This window comes from Amborella trichopoda, chromosome 6 (assembly GCF_054954075.1).
Source record: "Amborella trichopoda isolate Santa Cruz 75 chromosome 6, AtrichopodaSantaCruz75HAP2 v2.0, whole genome shotgun sequence".
NCBI classification, from domain to species: domain Eukaryota; kingdom Viridiplantae; phylum Streptophyta; class Magnoliopsida; order Amborellales; family Amborellaceae; genus Amborella; species Amborella trichopoda.
The window spans coordinates 2,916,772-2,941,874 of record NC_142341.1 but is presented as its reverse complement, the minus strand read 5'-3'; the positions used below and the strand labels follow the sequence as shown (position 1 = coordinate 2,941,874).

At 39.5% G+C, this 25,103-nt stretch overlaps 2 protein-coding genes across 8 annotated transcripts; one reads left to right on the top strand and one right to left on the bottom strand.

The window, feature by feature from the left end:
- Positions 1-5,457: 5,457 nt before the first annotated feature.
- On the top strand, positions 5,458-23,646 carry RMI1 (recQ-mediated instability protein (DUF1767)). Of its 6 annotated transcripts, none has more exons than XR_016058078.1 (8): positions 5,458-6,330; positions 7,942-8,112; positions 16,411-16,556; positions 17,056-17,208; positions 17,391-18,496; positions 18,796-18,906; positions 19,017-19,145; positions 23,420-23,646. XR_016058078.1 is itself a non-coding variant. In XM_006844563.4 (8 exons), exons 1-8 carry the CDS (start codon positions 5,617-5,619, stop codon positions 19,902-19,904), a joined length of 2,685 nt encoding a protein of 894 aa, XP_006844626.1. In that variant the 5' UTR covers positions 5,480-5,616; the 3' UTR covers positions 19,905-20,137. The 6 variants fall into 6 exon arrangements, 3 of the variants coding, with proteins under 3 accessions (XP_006844626.1, XP_088726321.1, XP_088726322.1); XR_016058077.1 differs by lacking the exon at positions 23,420-23,646 and adding an exon at positions 21,344-22,134; XR_016058076.1 differs by lacking the exon at positions 23,420-23,646 and adding an exon at positions 19,737-20,137.
- LOC18434494 (11-beta-hydroxysteroid dehydrogenase A) lies at positions 20,032-24,139 on the bottom strand. 2 transcript variants are annotated; one of them, XM_006844564.3, is made up of 6 exons: positions 23,811-24,137; positions 22,196-22,388; positions 21,995-22,080; positions 21,748-21,879; positions 21,299-21,463; positions 20,032-20,786 (listed from the first exon to the last, which is right to left on the bottom strand). In XM_006844564.3, exons 1-6 carry the CDS (start codon positions 23,991-23,993, stop codon positions 20,499-20,501), a joined length of 1,047 nt encoding a protein of 348 aa, XP_006844627.1. In that variant the 5' UTR covers positions 23,994-24,137; the 3' UTR covers positions 20,032-20,498. The 2 variants fall into 2 exon arrangements, with proteins under 2 accessions (XP_006844627.1, XP_088726323.1); XM_088870197.1 differs by lacking the exon at positions 21,299-21,463 and having other exon boundaries at positions 23,811-24,139.
- Positions 24,140-25,103: the final 964 nt, after the last annotated feature.

The window sequence follows — 25,103 nt, the reverse complement described above, 5'->3', positions numbered from 1 at the left end:
AAGCTCTACAAGGCATGTTATTCCCCATTGATCTACATTGGCAATAAAATGGATAAAAGCAAGTTAGAATATTTATCAAATACCCAAATATGCAAAAAATAAAGTAATAATCCATACATAAAAAAAAGAAGAGAAAAACATAAATAATTTAAAATATTATATAGTTCACAACAATAATAAATGGAAAAAACTATAGTAAGCCCAAAATTTACCACAGGGACAATTTTATCATCAATTCACAGTCAAATAGTGGAAGACACGCACATCGTATCAAATATCAACCTATGCAATATACAAACAAAAAAAAGATGTTAAACAATTATAAAAGATAAAATTGATCATATTTCCAATGATGAAAATAGACAAATAAAAAAATAGAAAAGGTTCCTTTAGACCTAGAGGGCATCAGAAAACCCTGAAATTGACGATCTTGATCGTGCCCGTTATGGATCTAAATATAGAAAAAAAAGATACTACAGGTCTTAAAAATATTGTATCTTGCTACACATTATCTAGATATTTCGTACACATTATCTGGATATTTCACTTTCATGTGCTCACAGATCTGCCAATTCAACACCATTCCATTCTGAAGCTTCAAATTTCATATTAGATTTTTTTTGGGCATCACAGGAGTCATTATTTAAGGATGCATCATCTGGGGCTTTGTTCTACACTTTCACTTTTGTTCCTGAACCACAACTTTATGCAAACCATAGGTACATCTCTCTTAACAACAAAAAAGCCATGAATGCATCTCTCTCCAGCAACAAAAGAAAAAATAAAAATAAATAAATAAATAAAAAATATATATATATGTCATGAGATGTTTTCCTCTTATATTGTTCATCAGTTTCTCTATCTTCTGTTGCAATGGCTGTCCAGCTTCACTCTATCTTTTGCCAATGTTAATCTCTGTAAAACTGCAAATGGGTTTTTTTTCCTCTTTAAAGCTGAAATTGGGTTTCTCCCCTTGCGTTTCTTTCTTGAACACTGTAAATGTATGTCTTTCTCATGCAAATGGTTTCTCCCTCCTCTGTAAATTCTTAGGAGAAAGTAAGAATGAGATAGCTTAGGTTCCTTGTCCTCACAATTATCTAGGCAAAACCTGGGTCATTGGGATGAACACAGTCAGCCGCAGTTGAATTGTCCTGTAATAAAGTCTCAGTGGTTGAGTTCCTACATAACAAGGTACCGTCTGCGATCCTTGGGTCAAAGTTGGCCACTTTGGTATTAGAATCAAGAGGGATTGAATAGGAACTTGAGGTTCCAAGCATTTATTCATGACATTTAGCCTCACAGAGAGCAACCTTTCCTTTCGAAATCTGCTCATCCAATGGCCAATTGATCTTGCCAAGCCTTCAGATGAAATCTTCATCAATTCATTCCTGAGTACTCTTAGTGTGGTTTGCATCCTTGAGCTGAGCCTCGAGTTCTTGAATCCTTTTTCTCTGTCCCGGTGTTATTATCTCTGCTTCAGCAATCTTGGAGACCATGCTTGCTTGAAGCGAAGGATCATGGAGAGAGAGCCTCTTCTTTGGTCGCTGCCAAGTCTTGATGAAGGCACAGAGCCTTATGCTCAGAGACAAGAATCCATGCAGCCGTACCATTGACTATATCAGAAGAAGCCTAGTTCATCTCTGGAATTATCAGATACCAGAAATATACTTAATTATCATTCAGATACACGCCCTTCTCTTCTGTTTCCTTTTTTTTGGTATTTTATTTTTTCCAAATTAGCTTTTATGCCCTTCTCTTCTGTTTTTTTTTTTTTGGTATTTTATTTTTTTCAAATTAGCTTTTATGGTAGTCGTATTACAGAACCGTGATAGTCTTTGTCGGATACAACCATGAATTGAGAAGAAGAGGGTACAGAGAGAGGGAGAGAAATCCAACAAAGATAGTTTTTTTTGGTATTTTATTTTTTCCAAATTAGCTTTTATGCCCTTCTCTTCTGTTTCTGTTTTTTTTGGTTTTTTTTTTTTTCAAATTAGCTTTTACGGTAGTCGTATTACAGAACCGTGATAGTCTTTGTCGGATACAACCATGAATTGAGAAGCAAAGGGTACAAAGAGAGGGAGAGAAATCCATCAAAGATAGAGAAAGTGACGATCTACTCAAGTCGGAAACTTGTTTGAAGAAGCTAAATTAATCAGATACTTGTTTGAAGAAGCTAAATTAAAGAATGGTCAAGGTCTGAACTGTTGTGAAAATGTAGGAATTGCGACTGGAAATTGAGGATGTGGAGAATTTGGTGGAGACCCTGAATTGAAGAGCATGGTTCAGTGGCTGGCAGCTTCTCCGATGAATGATCTCTCTCTCCATGCTTCTCTTCGTAGTCTTAAGCTCCATTCGAATCCAATAATATTTCTCTCATTTTTATCGTCCACCATGAGAAAGGGAGTGACTTTATCCTCCAATCGCTTTCTCTCTCTATCTTTGTTGGATTTCTCTCTCCTCAATCTCTCCACTCCTCTAAAGACTATTACGATTTTGAGCATCGTGATACCTCTCTCGGTCTCATGCCACTTTAACTGCAGCCGTGCCTTTAAACATTGCGACATCATTATTTTGATAAAAAATTAATATAAATAGTAAAAAAAAAAAAAAGTGTGAATGAAATTTAAAAAAGTATAGTTTTTTTTTTTAATTAGCCCAAAATTAAAGTGTGTTTCTGATCATTTCCCTTATATCTATAAAGAATTTACAGTAAGAAATGCAGCATACCTCTTAACCCAGCTCAATGTATATTACAACAAAAAGATTAAAAAAAAAAAGCTAACTAAAAATCAAGATAATTTAAGACCATACAAATTCTTTTTTTTTTTTAAGAAAATAAACATTGAAATGAAGGAATTTCATATCACTCACAACAAAAAATAAATAGGAATGCACAATGAAAAGCTCTATTGAGAAATTAAAATAGGAAGGAAAAATTCAAAGCTCAAAGATTACCATCTAATTCAAATGATAAGAGAAAATACCATGTAAAAGGTTGAAACCTTTTACAAAATCATTAAAGCGATCAAATTATCTCAATTAACATTTGCGGATTATTTCTTCTTTTTGTTTCACTTAGATATCTCATAAAAAAATAAAAATATTCAATTGCAGGATTGAGAAGGAGAAGGAATAAGGGGCATATAATCTTATTCTCCAAGAGCCCCAACTAAATGATGAAAAAACCTCTGCTTATTGAGGATCAGAAACAAGGACTGTACTATTCAATGTTCCTAACGAGGAATAATTAGGGGTATTTTTCCCTAATTATTCATCATTATTAAACAACCCACATTGATTTATCATACCGTTCTAACCCTTTTTCTAGTTCACGTTGCATCAACATAAAAGTCCATTAGGCTGCAATGTGATAGGTGGCTTGGGGTGGCAATGTCATAGCAAAAGTTGAATGAGGCTTTTGAGCAACAGCAAAAAATCTTTGCTTTTTTTTGGAAAGTTGACCACAAATTTCATCGCCTCAAAAAGAAATACAAAAAAAATCACCAGCAAAGATGGGTATACTCCCCTTTTAGCAAGAACATCAGCCTCAACATTACATTTTATAGTAATGCACAAGTCAAAAAAAAAAAAAAAAAAAAAAAACCTATAAATTTCATCGGGGGGCTTTATCGCTCTTTTTGCCCACGTAATAACGTTAGAGGAGTCCCTTTCAATTGTCTTATGACTATCTAACTTCATAATTATTTTTAGGACTTTCAAAATTCCTCTCGATTGAGCCTCATTAGTATTCCCATATGAACTTGAGAATGTTTTTAAAATACCACTATTGTGGTTTCTAATGAGTCTTCCAAAATTAGCTGGACCTGGGTTGCCCACACAACTATCATCAAAATTAAGCTTCAACCATTCAAAGGATGTGGTTTCCAAGTAGTTCTAATTAAATTGGAGTATGGACACAATTTTGCCACTTCCAACGGATTTTGAAAAATCTGACTTTTGGGTATACTAGTGCACTCCTTATGCATCGAGAGCCAATCTATTGCCATTGCTAAAATATTTGATTTCAAAACATCCAAATATAAGAACACGCCTTCAAAAATTCTCCTATTGTGCTCTCTCTATATATTCCATATTATGCTGGTCCATAAAGATCGCCATAGAACAGTGCCAATCTTTGGAAGACCCGGGTGCATCCATTATTGAAGAATAACATCCATTGTTGAAGAATAATAACAAAATATCCTTGTTGTTGAAGTGAAGAAAACTATAGGCCACGCTAGCTGCAAATAAACTTGTAGTGTGCTAAGGCTAGGCTCAGTCAACTCGAGCCTAAAAAATTAGGACATGCTCCATGATATGGGCCTTGAGGGCTGGGCAACCACGGTCCAAGGGTAGAATTGGGCTTTGGTGAAGGCCAGCCTGGTTTGACCCAATTGGGCCCTCTATTTATTTTTTCATTTGTTTTATTCTCTATTTTATTTGGCCCAACCCGGCCCCGTTCTGATAGGGTTAGGGCTAGGCTTGGGCTTGGACTAGGCCTTTTGGCCTTGGTAGGCCTAGGCCAACCCTATGGGGACTAGGGCCAACGGTGGCCCGGCCCATTGCCACCCCCTATTAGACGGTCCAAGTTGATTTAACCTGTTTTTTAATGAACCCAAGAGAAATAAATAATTATGTAGTTTGTACAAGGTGCCCAACTTATACTACTAGTAAGGTGTAACTCTAAATTTTACAAAAGATGTAGTTTCAATGTTGAAAATCTTACGATGGCTTGAAAATTCATGTTCTATCCTAATTATAAATTTTTAAATTTCAAAAATGGAGCAAACTGAGTAGATTTATAAATACATGAAATTCTTGGAAATAGTTGGTCTAGGTAACTTCTTATGAGATGCACTATTTTTAGAGTTTGAAATTCTCTTTGTTTATATCTTTAGATCTCGAATTCAAGATCATCAATTGGGTGGTTTTCCAATTTTGAAACACTAGTTTCAATTGGATTTTTAGTGTACACCTTATTTCTATAGTATAATATTGCAACCTTCTATAAATTATTTCAAAAATATTAATCTCTTATTATGGACCATAAAATTGCACATAAAAAAGATCTCCGTAAAAAGACTATTTTGAGAGGGGTGTGGTTTGCATAAGGTTGCAATGTTAAACAATAAAAAAAAAAAAGGTGCTCCTCCAAATTTTTTTATAAAATATAATTTTGATATTAAAAATTCTTATGATTGCTTGAGAATATATTTTTATCTCTAATTATAAAATTTTAAACTCAAAATATGATTCAAATCAAGTAGATTTGTAACAACATGAAAATCTTGGAAGTGGACGGTCCAGATAATGTGTTGCAAGGTGTACTATTTTTGAGACTCCAAATCTTTTTTTCTGTACATCTCGATATTGAGATAATCAATGAAAATTTTTTTTAAAATTAAAATAATTTTTTCTTATGGATTTTTGAGATGCATATTAATTCTATATTTTAAGGGTGCAACCTGAACTTTTTTCATTTCGAGCGACGGAGTAAATGCATCGCATGCTCTCGTGGACCTCAGAACCAAAAGAAAATTGGAGGGAAAACCCAACCCTGAGAGAGAGAGGACTTTAAGCGAGGAGCGGGAGGGTAATGAAGCACCACTCGGAAAAATGGCGAGAAGGAGGCGACTGAGATTGCAGGTCTCTTCAGACGAAGAAGAAGAAGAAGAAGAAGAAGAAGCAGTCGATGGCATTGAAACCCCAATTCGTTCAAATCCCCAACCACCACCCCAAGCACAGAGCAGTGCCTTTGAAATTTCAGACGATGAATACATGGACGTCGAACAATCACTCTCCGCCCCCTCTCCTCCTCTTCAAGATGATCTAAACCAGAATTTCACCGGAATCCAGTTAAATTCTGGCGATTATCCTGGCCAAAATCAAAATTTCATTGGAACCCATTTCGATTCCGGTGATTTTTCTGGCCAAAATCAAAATTTCATTGGAACCCATTTCGATTCCCGTGATTTTTCTGGCCAAAATCAAAATTTCACTGCCGTAGAATCAAATTCCGTCCCTTTCTCTGGCCAAAATCGAGATACCGGAATTCATTCGAGTCCTGGTGAGTTTTCCGGCCGTTCTGGTTCAGTGGATGTGGTTTTTAGGGGAATGGGGCTCCAGCTCAAGAGAGAGTGGCTGGAGTCTTGTTTTGAGGGTTTAATGGCTTCTCAAATAGGGTTTTCTCAGAAGAGTAGTCTCGAGCAGGCCGAGCTTTACTTCGCTCAGTTCCTTGTGGCTGATATGAATGATGTTGGTAATGGTGTGCTTCCCTCTAATGTCAATGCCATGCATGGCACAGAGATTGCTGGCCCTTTTATTTTGCAGGTAAAATTCATTGAATTCTTATTTGTCTTATCTCACTGCTATTTGAACAGTTTTTGTTAGAATCTTAGGTCTGAAAGCTTGAAGCACCATTGAAAGATAGAGGAGAGAATTTTTTTTTTCATGGGAGATTAGCAGTTGTTGCTATGATGTGCTTTGTGAACTATGAAAGTTCGAGATTTAGAGTTGTATATGTTGGGCTATCTTGATTTCGCTGGTATGAATTCTGATTATTGGAGTAGAGATTTAGAAATGCATTTGTGTTAGTTTTCAAATTCGATAACATAGAGGGACATGAACACAGCGCACATCCAAGCAATTCTACAGAGAATGAGAGAGTGAAGCGCTAGAGAATGCACATTCAATAATCTTATTTTATTTAAGTTGTTATTTGTCCATAATCATCAATGTTAATGTTATGAAATACCAACAAAAAGAAAGCTGATGCCTCACTGAGCAAATTCTATTGCCCACATTCTCCTGGTTCTCAATCATTATATATAATGCAAAAACAAAGAAAAATCTTAATTATAATGAGATTTTCTTATTACCCCAAAAAAAGACAATCTATTCATGATGAAAGGCTTATTTCAAAACATAATGCTATATTGTTTGGTTCCTATAGTATGGATATTGTGGGATAAAGTAAATCTGCACTGGTATGTGTCTCTTTATAATATTTCATTATGGTGGTTGTAGAACTGACTTTTGCACGACATGTTCTTTGGGGCTTTTTGCTTGACTTGGCCCAGCCATTCTACCCAGTGTTTTACTAATGCTGATCCATGTTGGGAGTCTGTGGGGACCGACCAAGTTCCTAGTCAGAACTGGGAATTGGTCTGATTTTGGTACACTCACTTGGTTCTATCAGTGAACTAGGCAAGTATGTCAAGGAGCTAGGCTATCTGGATTGGCCGAATTGCCCATTTCACACCTATTTTATTTTTTTATGATTTTTTCAAATTTTTTATTTTTTGAAAATATCAGCTCAAATCTTATTTGGATCGGACTCCTGCACCGTAGAATAGGTGCTTTCTGGCCTGGATGGGCGATCAAAATCTGTTCAATGGGTGATCAATCTGCCCCCTGATCTAGGTTTTAAACCACTGATTCCACCTATTGTTTTTGCCCTAGAAAAAGGTAAAACATATAGAATATTCAGTTTACGAGAGAGTTCGCTTAATGCTCAAACCAATTTGTTCCTTATGGCCTGTGCTATAGCTACCATAAAGCAACACTATACTAAGAAAACAAATAATGTTAATGTGAATGTCTATCTCTTTGATATGCACTGATTTCTACTATTATTATTATTATTAGAATTATTATGTGTGTGTGTGCGTGTGCGTGTGTGTGTGCGTGTGCGTGTGCGTGTGTGTGTGTGTGCGTGTGCGCGTGTGTGTGTGTGCGTGTGCATGTATATGTCCATTACATATATTTGTTCGGCTTCTATAATCTGCGAATTTTCATACATCCATATGTGGGTGTGCACTGTGTACGCATGTCTGAGTGTGTATGTCGGAATATTTCTCTTGTGATTTGAGATTCAAGTTGCTTTACAACTTCAGAAGGAAGTATATATGTGTCTAACATTGGTTTAAATTTTCTTGACAGGTTGATGAAACAGTTAACATTAGTTCTCCTCTTAAAGACAGGTATAAGGAAGTTGCTGCTGGTCCTAAGAGGTGCCTTAAATTATCAATGACAGATGGTGTACAACGTATATTTGGTATCGAATATCGCCCTATTAAAGAGCTTATGGTTCTTGCTCCAGCTGGTTTAAAGGTCTGATATGCTGCCCTTCATCGCAGCATGTGGGATTTCTAATAATTAGTACTATTCTACCTCTCGATATCAAATTAAGTGATAGTCAACATTTTTGTCTATTTTGTAAGTTCATCACCCAGTTTTAGGGCATGGTTACTTGCCTTGAATCTATTACTGATACAGAGAGAAGTATTATGGATTATTATAGAAGGGTATTGCTTTCCCAATTTTCAGCAAATAATTTTAGAAAGTAAATACTTCGGGAGAGTAGAGGTAAGAAGGACCTAGGAAGACAGTCAGCCATTTTTTTCTTGTATTTATAAGCACCGAGCAAATTTCTAGTGCATTGAGGGAACCTATATGTTTTCTGATTGCCATTTCGAAAGCTCAATGGTTGTGAATTATGGTTTTTCAACCAAGTTTGGACTTCTTGTTTTAAATGGGTGTGGATGTTTGTTTTTTTCTTTTCTTTTTGAGGTTAGAAATGCTTTAGGCTTCTTGATGCTTGAGTATTTTTATTCTGGTTCTAAGAATTATAACTTTCTCTTCTGACTCCCTGTTAAATAAGCAGCACTTGTGTAGTTCAGAAAACATGCGACTTCTTTACAATGTAAAAGGAATCTTCTATATGATATTCTGAACTTGTTTACATTTATTGAGAATGTGTCCCTAGAGAATCTATTATATGAAAATGTGCCACTAGAGAATCATGGACTATCTACCTTAGGCGATAGATGGGGGTGCAAAGCGGAAGACTTGCCATCGGCCTACTTGGGTCTGCCGCTGTGCGTTGGCAAGCCCAAAACTAGTCAATGGAGCCACATTATCGACAAATTCGATTGCAGAATCGAGGGATGGAAGGGCAGAATTTTATCATCTGCAGGTTGCCTAACTCTCATCAAGGCCACCCTCTCCAACATCATATTTTTCCAGATGTCCCTCTTTGATGCAGATAAAGATTAGGAAAAATTCAAAATGTTTAGTGTTATTATTATTTTTTAGTTTTTCTTAGGGATAGGAAGTGCTGCACTGGGATTGAGGGTTGGATTTTAGGATAAACTAGGCTTAGTTGGTTTTAAAGAGATAAATTAAGCATGGTTGGGTTTTCAGGATATACAATTGGGATAACTTGGGCTTATCTAAAGAAGTCCTACTTTTATGGACTTAATTTAGAAAGAGATTTTATGGAGGATCACTTAGAGATTCATGTGAGAGAGAAAATAGGGAGATGGAGAGAGAGAAAAAATAGGGAGCTTGGGAAAAAAACGTGGAAGTTAGAGAGTTTTATGGGTTTTTTTATTTCTTATTTTGTATTTAAAGGAAAGTCCCTCATTGTAAAGAGAGAGATTGGAATTCAGTAAAGTTGATATTGTGAAAAGATCTTTTTGGGGTGGATTCCATTGCAGACCTTGAAAGAGGGTATATTCTCTCAAACTTTTATTTTATTTTTATTTTTTGGTTTGTTATTATTTCTTCCTGCATCAGTTGGTATCATAGCCTTGAGATAAAAAATCTATTCACTATATGGAGTGTTTGGATTGACTCGAGCAATTCGATAGACACATGGAAGACCTTCGCAGATCAGTATAACAATATCTACAAAATCGACAATTCAATGGATACATGGAAGACCTTCGCATATTAATATAACAATATCGACTTAGTATATTGTAACAAGAGGAAAAAGAATATGAAGAGGTAGATCTCGATGCAAAAGACGATCTTGATACCCAAACACGCAAGAAATATTGAAAATCAATTGTGAAGAAAATGATATGTTTATTGCAGCTTATGAAACACCACCCTGTGAGCCTAAAGGAGAAATCAAGATTCAATTTGATATTTCAGAGTTTGGTGCCTCAAACTTCCACTATAAATTGTGTTGGATATATCGTTTATTTATTGAAGAAAAAGTATTGAAGCGCTTGGTGGGACTCCATCACTAGCTTTTGTGAAGACCTCTAAAAGATTTGAATTCTATAAACTCGAGGTTGAGCTTCTTCCAACCTGGAGAGAATTCGATAAGCTCGAGGTTGAGCTTCTTCCAACCTGGAGAGAATTCGATAAGCTCGAGGTTGAGCTTCTTCCAACCTGGAGAGAATGATGCAGATAAGGATAAGAAAAAATTCAAAATGTTTAGTTTTATTATTTTGTTTTTAGTTTTTCTTAGGGATAGGAAGTGCTGCATCGGTATTGAGTTTTTTTTTATTCGTCAAAGGGTTGGATTTTAAGATAAGCTAGGCGTAGTTGGTTTTAAATAGATAAATTAAGCATGGTTGGGTTTTCAGGATATACACTTGGGATAACTTGGGCTTATCTTAAGAAGTCCTACTTATGGACTTAAAATTTAGGAAGAGATTTTGTGGAGGATCACCTAGAGATTCACGTGAGAGAGAAAATAGGGAGATGAACAGAGAGAAAATAGGGAGCTTGGGAAAAAACGTGGAAGTTAGAGAGAGAGAGTTTTATGGTTTTTTTTTTAATTTCTTATTTTATATTTAAGGGAAGGATGTCCCTCATTGTAAAGAGAGTGATTGGAATTGAGTAAAGTTGATCTTGTGAAAAGATCTTTTTGGGAGTGGATTCCCTCGCAGACCTTGAGAGAGGGTATATTCCCTCAAATTTTTATTTTATTTTTATTTTTTCGTTTATTATTATTTCTCCCTGCATCACTCTTCCATATGCCATCCTCGGTGGCCAACTGCCTAGAGCAACTCATGAGGAACTTTCTCTGGGTAGGGGGAATAAAGTACTACCTCATCTCTAGGGGCCAAAGTTTGCACTCCCAAGTCCCTAGGAGGCTTAGCCATCCACAATCTAAAATCCAAAAATCTAGCCCTTCTTGGTAAATGATGGAGAATCACCTCTTGGAAGACATCATCCAACATAAATACTGTGGGAGTCAGCCTGGCTTCCCAATGGTAGGGCCACCCCCAATCCTTCGGGGGATTGGAGATCTTTGCTTCGCAGCTTTCCCCTCTCTTCGTTAGAAATATTCGCTTCCATCCTCAGGCTAGTCACAAAGTCCTCTTCTGGTCCGATTTATGGCTAGGCCAGGCACCCGTCATGGAAAGGCTTACCCACCTATTCCTTGTAACCGGAGCCCCCAGGCCAAAGTAGCAGACAGTTTCCAGGCCTTGGGCCCTGGTAGGGTGTGGAATCCCACTTTCAGATGACCCCTGTCGGACCAAGAGGTCCCAGAATTCCTGGCTCTCTCATCCCTACCACGTTCAACCTTCCTCCGACCCCTTGGGAGTGATAAGATTACTGGTCCCCAGCCCCTTCTGGCGTGTTCTCAGTCTTATCTTTCGATGTCACTCTTCAATTGCCCTCTACCTTGCCACTTCACACCCTTCCATTGCGGCCAAAGCCTGGTTGCCTCTTGTCCCTCCCAAATTCCAAATATTCAACTAGATCACCATTTCCGAAAGAGCCGTAACTATAGACCAACTCCAAAGAAGGGGACTGCAATTGCCTAACAGATGTACCATGTGCACCGTGGAGTAAGAGACCAACAGCCATGTCTTCATCCACTGTGACATAGCCAGCACTCTGTAGGGGAAGATACTCCAGCTTTTTCATTGGTTGTGGGTGACTCCGCATTCAGTCCCTCAACTTTTTCGTTCTTTCTTTCTCCACCGTGGTCCAAATATGGCATTGCACTGGACTTTCCTGCTCTCAAGAATTTTGCCGATAGTTGGGGTTGTAGGGCTGAAAAGCTCCCCTTCAATTACCTAGGACTGCCACTTTGCATTGGTAAGCCTAAAAAGAGGGAGTGGTCCCACATCATGGACAAGGTTGATCGAAAACGGGCAGGATGGAAGGCCGGTTTCTATCCCTGGGGGTTAGGCTTACTCTAATCAAGGCCACTTTGGCCAATACGCCAATTTACCAAATGTCTCTTTTCCACATGCCAGTAGCAATCAGTTCACGCCTAGAACAGTTAATGCACAGATTCTTCTGATCTGGGGAGGCAGTGAATCACAAATTCCACCTTATCTCTTGGGACAAATTATGTTAGTCGAAGAGGTGGGGAGGTCTCGGGATTCGAAATCTGGGGATGCACATTATGGCATTATTAGGGAAGTGGTGCTGGCGCTTGGTTACTCTTAAGAGACCAGTTGTGGATCGATATACTGAGGTGCAAATATCACCTCCCCTCTTCTCCTTGGTTACCCACTTGCACTACCAACTACAGGTCATCGGGGATTTGGAGATCATCTGTTCCGCTTTCCCGTATTTCAAATCTGGCATTCGGTTTCATCCTAGAGCAGGTAGCCACATTCTCTTCTGGAAAGATCTCTGGCTTGATCATTTTCCCATTATGGAGAGATACCCAGCTCTCTACTCTCTGGCTCAATTTCAAGATACTACAGTGGCAGAGGAAATGACGGAGACTGGGTCAATATGCTCCTGGAACCCAATTTTCAGATGAGCAGTAAATGACGTTGAATTCAATCAATTTGCGGACCTCTCGGCTGAACTTCAAGCTTGCTGCATAGCCACTCAAGCTGTGGACCGCATAATCTGGGCCCATGTAGCCTCAGGGATCTTCTCGGTCTCCTCTCTTTGCCAAAAATTGACACAGAGTCTGCCACATTTCCATTTGCCCCCATTTCAATAGTAGTGCAGGCTTGGTCATCTTTCACTCCTCCTAAAATACAGATCTTCATGTGGTTGGCGCTCTCCCATAGGGTGCTCACTATTGATCAGCTTCAAAGAAGGGTAATTCCTTTGCCCAATCGATGTGCTCTGCGCATGGCAAACAAGGAGACCAATGCTCACCTGTTCCTGCACTGTCCATTCGCTTATAACCTATAGGAAGAACTTCTACACCTTTTTAAAGTTCAGTGGGTACTCGCGGCTACTGTACCTCACATGTTCTCTTCTTTCCAGCCTCTCCTTTGTGCATAGGCAGGCATTCTTCTGCAAAAAACCGCAGTGGCAGCCATCTTATGGGTTATTTGGATAGAACGAAACAATCAAATCTTCTGGGGCGAGCATACTTCATGGTATGGCACCTTTGTCAAGCTCAAATCCTCCGTGGTGTTTTGGGCGACCAACCACTAGAGTTTTAAAGGGGTTTCTGCTGCCGCCTTTTTTCAGAATTGGGAGGCTGCCGTTCAGCACAACCGAAGGCGTCCATCTCGGGCAGCTTTGTGGAGACCCCCTGCCCTGGGCAGTTTCAAGCTTAACTTCGACGGGTGGTTCTTGGGAAATCCAGGGCCATCGGGAGTTGGCATGATTCTCAGTGATCACCAGCTCAACTGTCACCTCTTTCTCAAAGTCCATCAGTCATACCGACTCTACGGAAGAGTAGGCAATAGCACTTTTGGAATGCCTCAAGCTTATCCAACATCTCGGAATTTATTCCCTTACGATTGAGGGAGATTCCAAGAGCGTGATCACTTGGGCATCGAACCCCCAGGCCAAAGTAGCAGACAGTTTCCAGGCCTTGGGCCCTGGTAGGGTGTGGAATCCCACTTTTAGATGACCCCTGTCGGACCAAGAGGTCCCAGAATTCCTGGCTCTCTCATCCCTTCCACGTTCAACCTTCCTCCGACCCCTAGGGAGTGATAAGATTACTGGTCCCCAGCCCCTTCTGGCATGTTCTCTGTCTCATCCTTCTATGTCACTCTTCAATTGCCCTCTACCTTGCCACTTCACACCCTTCCATTGTGGCCAAAGCCTGGTTGCCTCTTGTCCCTCCCAAATTCCAAATATTCAACTAGATCACCATTTCCGAAATAGCCGTAACTATAGACCAACTCCAAAGAAGGGGACTGCAATTGCCTAACAGATGTACCATGTGCACCGTGGAGTAAGAGACCAACAGCCATGTCTTCATCCACTGTGACATAGCCAGCACTCTGTAGGGGAAGATACTCTAGCTTTTTGATTGGTTGTGGGTGACTCCGTATTCAATCCCTCAATTTTTCCGTTCTTTCTTTCTCCACCGTGGTCCAAATATGGCATTGCACTGGACTTTCCTACTCTCAAGAATTTTGCCGATAGTTGGGGTTGTAGGGTTGAAAAACTCCCCTTCAATTACCTAGGACTGCCACTTTGCATTGGTAAGCCTAAGAAGAGGAAGTGGTCCCACATCATGGACAAGGTTGATCGAAAACGGGCAGGATGGAAGGGCCGGTTTCTATCCCCAGGGGGTAGGCTTACTCTAATCAAGGCCACTTTGGCCAATACGCCAGTTTACCAAATGTCTCTTTTCCACATACCAGTAGCAATCAGTTCACGCCTGGAATAGTTAATGCGCATATTCTTCTGATCTGGGGAGGCAGAGAATCACAAATTCCACCTTATCTCTTGGGACAAATTATGTCAACCGAAGAGGTGGGGAGGTCTCGGGATTGGAAATCTGGGGATGCACATTATGGCGTTATTAGGGAAGTGGTGCTGGCGCTTGGTTACTCTAAGAGAACAGTTGTGGATCGATATACTGAGGCGCAAATATCACTTCCCCACTTCTCCTTGGTTACCCACTTGCACTACCAACTACAGGTCGTCGGGGATTTGGAGATCCATCTGTTCCACTTTCCCGTATTTCAAATCTGCAACTCGGTTTCACCATAGAGCAGGTAACCACATTCTATTATGGAAAGATCTCTGGCTCGGTCATTCTCCCATTATGGAGAGATACCTACCTCTCTACTCTCTGGCTCGATTTCAAGATACTACAGTGGCAGAGGAAATGATGGAGATTGGGTCAATACGCTCCTGGAACCCAATTTTCAGAGGAGCAATAAATGACGTTGAATTCAATCAATTTGCAGACCTCTCGGCCGAACTTCAAGCTTGCTGAATAGCCACTCAAGGTGTAGACCGCATAATCTGGGCCAATGTAGCCTCAGGGATCCTTCTCGGTCTCGTCTCTTTACCAAAAATTGACAGAGTCTCCCACATTTCCATTTGCCCCCTTTTCAATTGTAGTGCAGGCTTGGTCATCTTTCGCTCTTCTTAAAATACAGATCTTCATGTGGTTGGCCCTCTCCCATAGGGTGCTCACTATTGATCAGCTCAAAGAAGGGGAATTCCTTTACCCAATCGATGTGCTCTGCGCATGGCAAACAGGGAGACCAATGCTCACCTGTTCCTGCACTGTCCATTCGCTTATAACCTATAGGAAGAACTTCTACGCCTTTTTAAAGTTCGGTGGGTACTCCCGGCTACTGTACCTCACATCTTCTCTTCTTTCCAGCCTCTCCTTTGTGCATAGGCAGGCATTCTTCTGCAAAAAACCGCAGTGGCAGCCATCTTATGGGTTATTTGGATAGAACGAAACAATCAAATCTTCTGGGGGGAGCATACTTCATGGTATGGCACCTTTGTCAAGCTCAAATCCTCAGTGTTGTTTTGGGCGACCAATCACTGAAGTTTTAAAGGGGTTTCCGCTGCCGCCTTTTTTCAGAATTGGGAGGCTGCCCTTCAGCACAACCAAAAGCGTCCATCTCGGGCAGCTTTGTGGAGACCCCCTGCCCTGGGCAGTTTCAAGCTCAACTTCGACGGGTGCTCCCTCGGAAATCCAGGGCCATCAGGAGTTGGCATGATTCTCAGTGATCACCGGCTCAACTGTCGCCTCTTTCTCAAAGTCCATCTGTCATACCAACTCTACGGAAGAGGAGGCGATAGCACTTTTGGAATGCCTCAAGCTTATGCAACATCTCGGAATTTATTCCCTTACGATGGAGGGAGATTCCAAGAACTTAATCACTTGAGCATTTGGCTCTTCTTCCCCCCCCCCCCCCCCCTTCCCTCCCTCCCCCTCCCTCCCTCCCCTCCCTGGCATTTGGTTCACCTTTTTTATGAGATTAACCACCTTTGCAGGGATATACTCGTCTTATGAAAGCATACTTGGAGGGAAGCAAACCAGGCGGCAAACACTCTAGCTAAGGAAGCGGCAGCAGCAACTATGGAAGGCCTTTGGATTACTATTTTTGGAATGGCGTCTTATTCTAGGTTGCTTTTGATTATTAAAACCTTCAATAAGAAGGATTTTTGTTTCCTTTCTACTTTTTTACTCCTTGTACTTGGAGCTTCCGTGTTTGTGGATAGCCCAAACTTCTCTATCAATTCAAGGTTAACTTTCTCAAAAAAAAAAAAAAACTTGTTCACATTTATTGATTGCCAAATAGGTTTGGATTTTCTCTGCTATTATCACAAAATCTCATCACTCGAGTGGTGTATGGAATAATATGGAATTTGCACTATTTTCGTTACTGATAGGGTAATGCTTCTCGTAATGTTTGTAACTGTGTTTTCCATTTGATTAAATTTTAAAAATTTTATCCTTAAATTTTGTAGATTGCAATTTGTAATGTACACGTACGACGAGGGCTTCTAATTCTGGTGCCTGAAGTAATTGAAGTTCTAGGAGGATTTGTTGACCATCTGGAGGCAGCACGCCAGAGGCTTGTTGAGGAAGTAAATAAGCCACCGAGAGGTCAAAGGTTAGAATGAATCACAAAGATTGTTTCTATTGAGTTTGTTGATTTATGTAGACTTATATATTAGAATACAGATTTAGTCTCATATTTTGCATTCATAGGTTTTACGAAAACATTCCAAGTCTCTTGGACATAAAAAACGACTTCGATGGCATCCAATGTCGATAAGAATTTAAATAGATCTTGTAGTGCGATTATTTTTTCTTATTTTCTATTTTGAGTAGGGCCATGACTAATTTTGTTCTAAAGATAATTCATTCAAAACAGCTCTAACTCCATATTTTATAATAACTTAGTTGGCTACTCAGTTCATCTCCTGCAATTACCTATACGCATTTGTGTAGTAAATTATGCCAATAGTTACTAGTCATAAAGAGAAAATTCAAATAATTATTATTTTCTGAAAAATGGAGTTTAAAGAATTATTTGCTCCCATTCATCTGAAGTTGTCTCCTAGTCTCTTTGTAATATTTGTCTCAATGTAGCTTTGCATTTCATGCAGATCCCGTAGAGGAGAGGAAGCTCCTTCTTTGTCTTCCAGAGCTCGTCGTGCTGCTTGGCCGCCCAATACTTTGAACGATCAATCTGCACCAAGCACTAGGGCAGCACCTGATATAAATCTTCCTCTCTCCTCAGCTCAAGGTATCACTATTAGGTAATTTAATTTCCAGATAATGTATGTTGCATCTTTTTTCCATCAACTCAATTTGGTCTCCTTTTTTTTTTCTTCCTTTATTGATAATTCACCTCATTTCATCTCTGATTTATTATTCTTTGCAACCCATCTCCTTACATTGATTAGTGTTTTTTTTTTTTTCATCTTTTTTTATCTTGTAGTTTCTCCATCAGCTGCACCGGTTCGGGTCGCCCGTCAAAGAACAATTGAAGAGTTCACCACTCCAAACACTAGGACAAATGAGAGAAGTCACCTGTCAACATCAGCTACCCCAGATGGTGTTGCCTACGAGAGAAGCCAGCAAGATTTCTCCAACCGTGAAAGTGTAAGGGAAGGTCTCAGCACCTCTGCTAGATTGAATCAAGGAACTAATAATACAATACCAGCTACACCTCATGTGATTGTTCATGAAAGAACAATGGAAGAATCTGCCAACCCTAGTTGGATGAATCAAGAACCTAATCATTCGACATTGGCAACACTTGGAGGGCTTGTACATGAAAGAGTAATGGAAGAATCTGCAAATCCAACTAGGCTGAATGAGGGAACTAATCAATCTACATTGGCAACCCCTAGAGGGCTTGTTCATGAAAGAGTAATGGAAGAATCTGCCAACCCAAGTAGGCTGGGTAACAGAATTGCTCAACCTGCATCTTCTACACCTAGAGTGGCTGTTCATGAAAGAACAGTGGAAAAAAATACCAACCCAATTATGCTGAATCAGGGAATTAATCAACCTATGGCAGCTTCATCTAGAGTTGCTGTCCATGAGAGCAGAATAGAAGAATCTACCAACCCAATTAGGCCAAGTCAGGGAACTAATCAATCTACATCCGCAATACCTGGAGGGGTTGCCAATGAAGTTGTACTGGAAGAATATACGTACACAAGTAGGTTTAATCAGGGAACTATTCAATCTACAGCAACAACTAGAGGGGTTGTCCATGAAGTTATAATAGAAAAATCGACGAACCCAAGTAGGTTGCCTCCGGGAACTAATCAATCTACATCACTAACACCTAGAGGGGTTGTTCACGAAGTTCTAATGGAAAATTCAAGAAATCCCAGTAGTACAATATTGGATGAGGCCAGCAACCCATCCTTAAATTCTCCCTCAAGTGATACGTCGATGACCGATGCTGATGCAGTTGAGCACCCGATCATTCTCAGCGGAGATAAAGAGATGCCCTTCACTTATATGGCTTGTTTGTTGGCAAAGTGGACCACGATGAAGGACAATGTATCAAGTACTCGAGGCAAAATCAAGGTATTCATTTCTGTTTTCAGATGATGGTTGTGTTTGAACTGCTTACTTTTACCCATTCTTTCCCACTATGAGTTCTGCATGTTTGATATGTGTAATACTATACTATGTACCAGTTGATGAGGAAGAATCATCTGTTGGAGCCATCACCATCCATCATATCATTTGTGATGGTGATCCCATTGGATGGTGATGGAGGGTGTTACCCGCAAGTGGGATTGTTTTTTCCAATTGATTCCCCTCTCCATCACTGTCCATTATTTTAGTGGATGGTATTGATCATCAATTCCTGAAATTTGCAGTGCTTCTTGACCGGTGTGAAAGGATTTCAATTCAAGGGTAGGAGTAAGTTCGAGCTCCATGCTTATATCGATGATGGAAGTCTCATCTCTGAGGTCCTCATCGATCACCATGTAAGTTTGTTTCCTTGCAGTTGAGACATTGCTATTCGTTCAAATCATTAAAAAATCTGGAAATTGGGTCTCACAAGTTCACTTCATTAATGCCTTGTCATGGTCGTCAGGTTGTGCAAAGTGGAATAGGCCACTCCCCTGAGGAGGTGACTGCCTCACTTTCATCTTCAAACAAAGAAAAAGTAGCTCTTATGAAGGAGACCCTGAAGCAATTCCAGCTTTTCTTGGCGAAATTTGAGGTAATTTTCCCATAACTACTACATAAACTGTAAAAATACTCTGATAAACATACCTTGGATCTTAGAACTTTCTTCTATCCTGATCGTGAGTTCTGAACCAACTCGATCTTTAGTGGCTTAGAATCAAGTCATTTCGGTAAATTTAGATTACTTAAAAACAGTAATTGGTAAATTTAGATTACTTAAAGATAGTAATTGATGCACGTTAGCGTAACGGCTTTCACGCAAGACTAGCCATCGCTTGTTGCAAAAAAACGGTTGCGCGTTAGCACAACGGCTTTCGAGCTAGGCTAGCCATTGCTCGTTGCAAAAAAATGGATGTGCATTAGCACAACGGCTTTCACCCTAGGCTAGCCTCAGTTCTTTCTATCGGTAAGTATGCTTCCCTTGCACTCACTTATTAGTTTCTAGGGAACACCTTTACCTCTCTCTCTCTCCTGCACCTTACACATTCTCTGCAGTATCCACTCATTGATTGAGATTCCAATGTTATTGAAGCATTGATCTCTCTGTCCATTTTATTGGTTGAGCTCGACGCAGACACGTAATACTCTTTTTGTTCCAGTCTAATTTGGTTATATCTTCTCATAGGGAATAATACTTGTGGAAGTACGCCGAGACTCGCCTCCGGTGGTGCTAGAGATGAACCGGGGATGCCCATCATCAGATGCATGGCTACTGCTTGGAAGACTTAAATTATTCACTAATCCTCAAACCACACTCCATCGGATTCCCGACCCTATCTACATTTCCCCATAACGTCCCCATAACTCACCAGCCTCAAACCACACGCCATCGGATTCCTGATCCCATCGACATTTCCCCATAACGTCCCCATAACACACCAGTAAGCTAGTGAAGAGAGAGAGAGAGAGGAGAGAGAGAGTTGAGTAATTTGAACTATCTTTTATTCATTTGAGAATCATACAGAGTGCCTTGTACATTCTTTGACAGATATTACACTAATTTACATGAAACAAAGTTCAGGAAAACTCTCTCTACGGACAACACTCACGACTTCAGGAAAACTATATCTCTACCGATAACACTTTGGAATCATTTGTACTGTCGTTTATTCATTTGAGAGTCATACAGAGTGCCTTGTACATTCTTGGACTGATATTTCACCACTAATTTACATGAAACAAAGGTTCAGGAAACTACAAAGGTTCAGGAAACTATATCTGTACTGATAACACTGGAGTTAGCTGTAAATACAAATAGCTCGGTGGTACTAACCTAGATGATTCTTATTTATGAACATGGCTATGGTTCGAATAATTATGGCTTCTTACACCATTGCTCACAGGTGCTAGCCTCTGATGTGGCCATAGCGATTGATTGAAACACTGGTTAATCTGACTTTGTCTCTTCTGATTGAATTGAGGTGGGGTAGAGAACCTTCTCAGCTCCTGTTGCATACAGGATTTTCTTGCTTGGTGGGTACCTTGATCCCCATGGTTTAGTTACATAGAGCAAGCGATAACACCATTCCATCACCTCAGGGACCAATAGCCTATACCAGAACATCACTCTAAACCAGAATGGCTCTGTTACATTTCTATCTCCTATGCAAGCACCCTTTACTATCGCTTCTGCGCATCCCTGTGTGTACCCAATAGGCATTGGGCCGACCTGAACCTGCATGACCGAAAACAATATTATTAGGACTTCTTTGAAGAATAGCGAGCATCAATCTTTTAAAACTCAGCTGAGTCGGCTCGGAGTAGGCCGAGTAACTAGGCATACTCAGGCCTCGGTACCCTGCCCAGACGAGTTCCTATGTAATGAAGTGAGGTCCATGCTTAGTGAAAATCTTTGCAACAGGGTCGGAAAGTATGGGTCTTTTAAATTCTTGAATTGAAGTTGCAAAATGTCGAAGACCTGATCTTAATGAAAAATTTTGAATTACATTGAGAAAATCCTTGAAATTAAAGCTCACTTAGATTGCTTGAATTAGACTTAGAAAATCCTTGAGACCCTAGCTTAGTAAGAACTCTTGAATCTAAGGCAAGGAAACTTTGAGATCCAAGCTTAGTTGGAAATCTGGAATTAGAATCATAAACTCTTTAAGAGATAAGTTCAATATTCTTGAATTGGATTGAGAAACTCTGGGACCCCCTTATGATAGGAGAGGGTGAAGTTTCTCTCACTTCTCTCGTCTCCTCATTGACCACCATCTCTCCTTCCTTGTTCAGGAATTTCCCTCGAGTCATCTCTGACTCTATCCAACCGGGAGTTGCAATGGTGATCCCAATCTCGGGTCCGACTTCCATCCTCAGTGTGTCAAAGAAGTTTATCATAGCTGCTTTACTGGCCTGGAAAACCGTGAAGGAGAAACTGTTATGCCCATAGGTTACAGAAAGATGTTTTTTATTTGACAAGGTTACATAGGAATCGACGGTAGTGCTATGAAAATTCAGCTGCTACTGTCTTCTTCCCAAACCTGATTCTCAAGCTACAGAAAGATTGGTTGAAAAGCTGTGCTTAAAACGAATCTCTCTCTGATATTGTGAGGAGTGAAGGGGCCTCTCTCAGGCATAGTGAAGAGTGAATGGGTTTCTCTATCGAGCACAGCAAAGAGTGAATTGGTCTCTCTTACATTATAGATGCTCATGCGGGCTGTCGGCAACCATCCTGCAGCAGAGGCATTTGCCACAATCTTTCCCCTGACTTTTCGTAGGTGAGGAATGGCATAGTAAGTCGGATATACCGAACCCCAGAAGTTCACATCCTGACGATAAACCACAGACCATCAGAGATTTGAAGAGAAGAAAGATGATACTGGTGACCAGCAGATATTTTAAGAGAAGAAAGATGGGTCAAGCAATTCTGCTCTTTCAACTTACCATAACAGGTTCAAGCTTGGTTATGTCGGTGACTTCTTCGAACATGCATAGACTTACAATTCCGGCATTGTTAACAAGATGATCCACTGCAGCAGGAAAAGAAAAAGCATTCAAATCAAATGCCAATTTCTCTCTCTCTCTCTCTCTCTCTCCCTCATATTTGTTATCTTGCCAATGCTTCTCTCTCGTTCTGATACTTACAACGACCGAAATGGTTGATGGTTTCATCGATGAATCTTTTACACTCATCGACTCTAGTTACATCAGCATGAACAACGATGACATCAGGGGAGCCAAGGCTTCGTGCTTTCTCTGCAACTTCTTGAAGGCTTTGCTCCCTCCTGGCTATAAGAACCAAACGTGCACCTCTTTTCGCATACTGATATGCCATATGCTGCATATTATTAGACCGCAACACCAAATATTGCATCAATTTTCCCATAAGTGGAAACTAAATATAATTATTCAGTTCTCTCAACTTCCCTGAGAAGAAACATAAATATAAATATGAATCAGTGCTTTAGTGCTCTCTCTTGCTTGTGGGGGTTGTTGCTGTCGCATATTGTTTCACTCCCTAAACCCTAAACTTTAAATCAGATGGCCTCTCTCTCCTGAAATTATCTCAGGTGACAGATTGAAGGCATTTATGCAGAGTGCTCTCTACCTCCCTCTCCAACTACTTCGGGTATCCCATGCAAGAAAACTAAAGAAAATTAGGCTCTGTTGCATATGGGGTTTCTTGTTGCATTGTGCCTCATATAAGTGGATAGAATTTGATTATATTCCCCTCTCCACCTTCCTCTTTTAGTCGATAAATTAATTCTCTCCCCCTTCAAGTATCCAAAGACGGAGACTAAATAAACTAACAAAGGTTCATGTGGATGTAACCTCCACAACACTGCAACTGCGACTAATCTATACTAACCTCCAAGCGAAAAAAAGGGTACATATGTTGTAACAAAAGAAACTGTATAATAATAACGCCATTCAATTTTTGGTATACTACCCCCATGACCAAAATCGGATGAATGTGTCAGGGGACAGTCTATAAAACTTTCAAATATTGTGACACTTCAATTCATCAGATTCGATCATATATAATATAACCATTTACTTCTAGTATGAAGAGATCCCAATTAATATTGACTGATCGGAAAAATGTACCCTTGACAAGCAACAAAGTCCCAACATAAAATTCTTAAAAATGGTGGCACACTTCAATCCATCAGATTTCATATCTGATAGTTAATTGTGACCTCCTTGTAAGACCTCCTTGTAAGGGTCTTATAGTATATAATCCCTAACAAAACCATCTTGCCTTCAACCATCTCATCTTCAAGTTTTAGATAGTTAGATCTAATGTTTTAAGAATTCAAAATTGGAATTTTTGTTACTTAAAATATTCACTTGTTTATTTGAATGTAGATCCGAAAAGTTGAAACCGAGCAAGTGCATGGTCTGTTGGTGCTAGAGGGAGCAAGTATATAGTGTGCTCCGATTAGAGGGAATACAATACAGGGTGCCACTGCGGGAGAATGTTGTATGCACTCGTTCTATCCATCTCTCCCCAAACACACTACATCCTGTATCCAGGACTTTGAAAACAAAAAAAACATCGATTCAAAAGTTCTCACATATGAGGCTTGCTGTTGCACTCTGTTCACAGAGAGAGAGAGAGAGAGAGAGAGAGAGAGATCATCACTCATATATGAAGCTTGCTGTTGCACTCTGTTCACATTGATTGTGTGTATGAGAGAGAGAGATGCAACATTCATGTCTCATATATGAGATTTAGAGAGAGAGAGAGAGAGATTACCTCCCCGATGCCAGAAGAAGCCCCTGTTATGAGAACAACCTTCCCTCTCATGTCATCAGCAAGAATAGGGCTGATGAGGTACAGGAAGAGCTTCAAAGTAGCATAGGTTGGGTAGCACAGAGAGAGGAAGACAATGGCAGTAGGAGGTAACACCAGGCTCAACAAATTGTTTATCACACCCATCCTTCTCTCACCCCAACACCTTCTCTCCTAAATTTTATCTCAAGAACAGAACTAAAACTATCAACTAAAAACTATGTTAAAAAAAAACAGAATTAAAAACTATATTATCTCTAGTGGAGTATTGTCTAAGCGAGAGACAGGGTTGAGAGAGAAAATGGCACCTGGAGTACAAATGACACTCTCTAGTCTAGGGTGGTGCCACCTTTGCATGCTTTTCTTTTATTTCTTACGTGATTTTCTGGTGTTTATCTTCTCTTATTGAAGAGGATGGACACAAACAAGAGAAATGGGCTCATGGGGGTTAGTGACAATTATCTTTTTCATGGATATTATTGTTGGTAAATTGGGATATCATTAGCAGGTCCTTGTTATCAAATGTTTATAAGGTGTGGTTTCTAAAAGGTGGCAACCCTAAACTAAGGCGCATTTTATCATGTAATTTTTTATACCAAAATATTAAAAATTAACTGAAAATATATTTTTATATCTAATTATAACATTTTAAACTCCAAAAATGATTAAAATCAAGTAGATTTATAAATATATGAAAATTGTGAAAATTGACGGTCTAGATAATGTGTTGTACGATGCACTATTTTTTAAACTCAAAAAAACTTTTTTCTTTTATATTTATACATCTCGATATCATGATAATCAATTAGAGGGTTTTTAACAATAAAACATATAGATTTTTAAGGTTGCAACTTTAAATAAACTTTTTACTTATAAAAATTTGATTTAGAAGTTAATATATTAAAAAGAAAATTGTTTCATGCGTGTTGGACCGCATTTCTACATATGCGGTCCAAAAAGTGTAAAGCATCCATGATGGATGCAAGTAGGTGTTCCATCTAAAAACAATCGAAACTAACGGCCCAAATGTTTTCTTACTAAAATTATATTTCTAGCTTTAAAAATTTATTTATTTATTCATATTCATAATCTCCATGTTAGAGATTACATGTCCTTAAAAATTAAATCTTAAAATCCATCTCAAAAGTAGATTTATTAAGAGGCCCGCATTTCTACATATGTAGGCTTGTCCACATAGAAATCGGGTCCATGATAAAAATGAAAACTATACGAAGAGACTGTCTACTTTTAGTACGA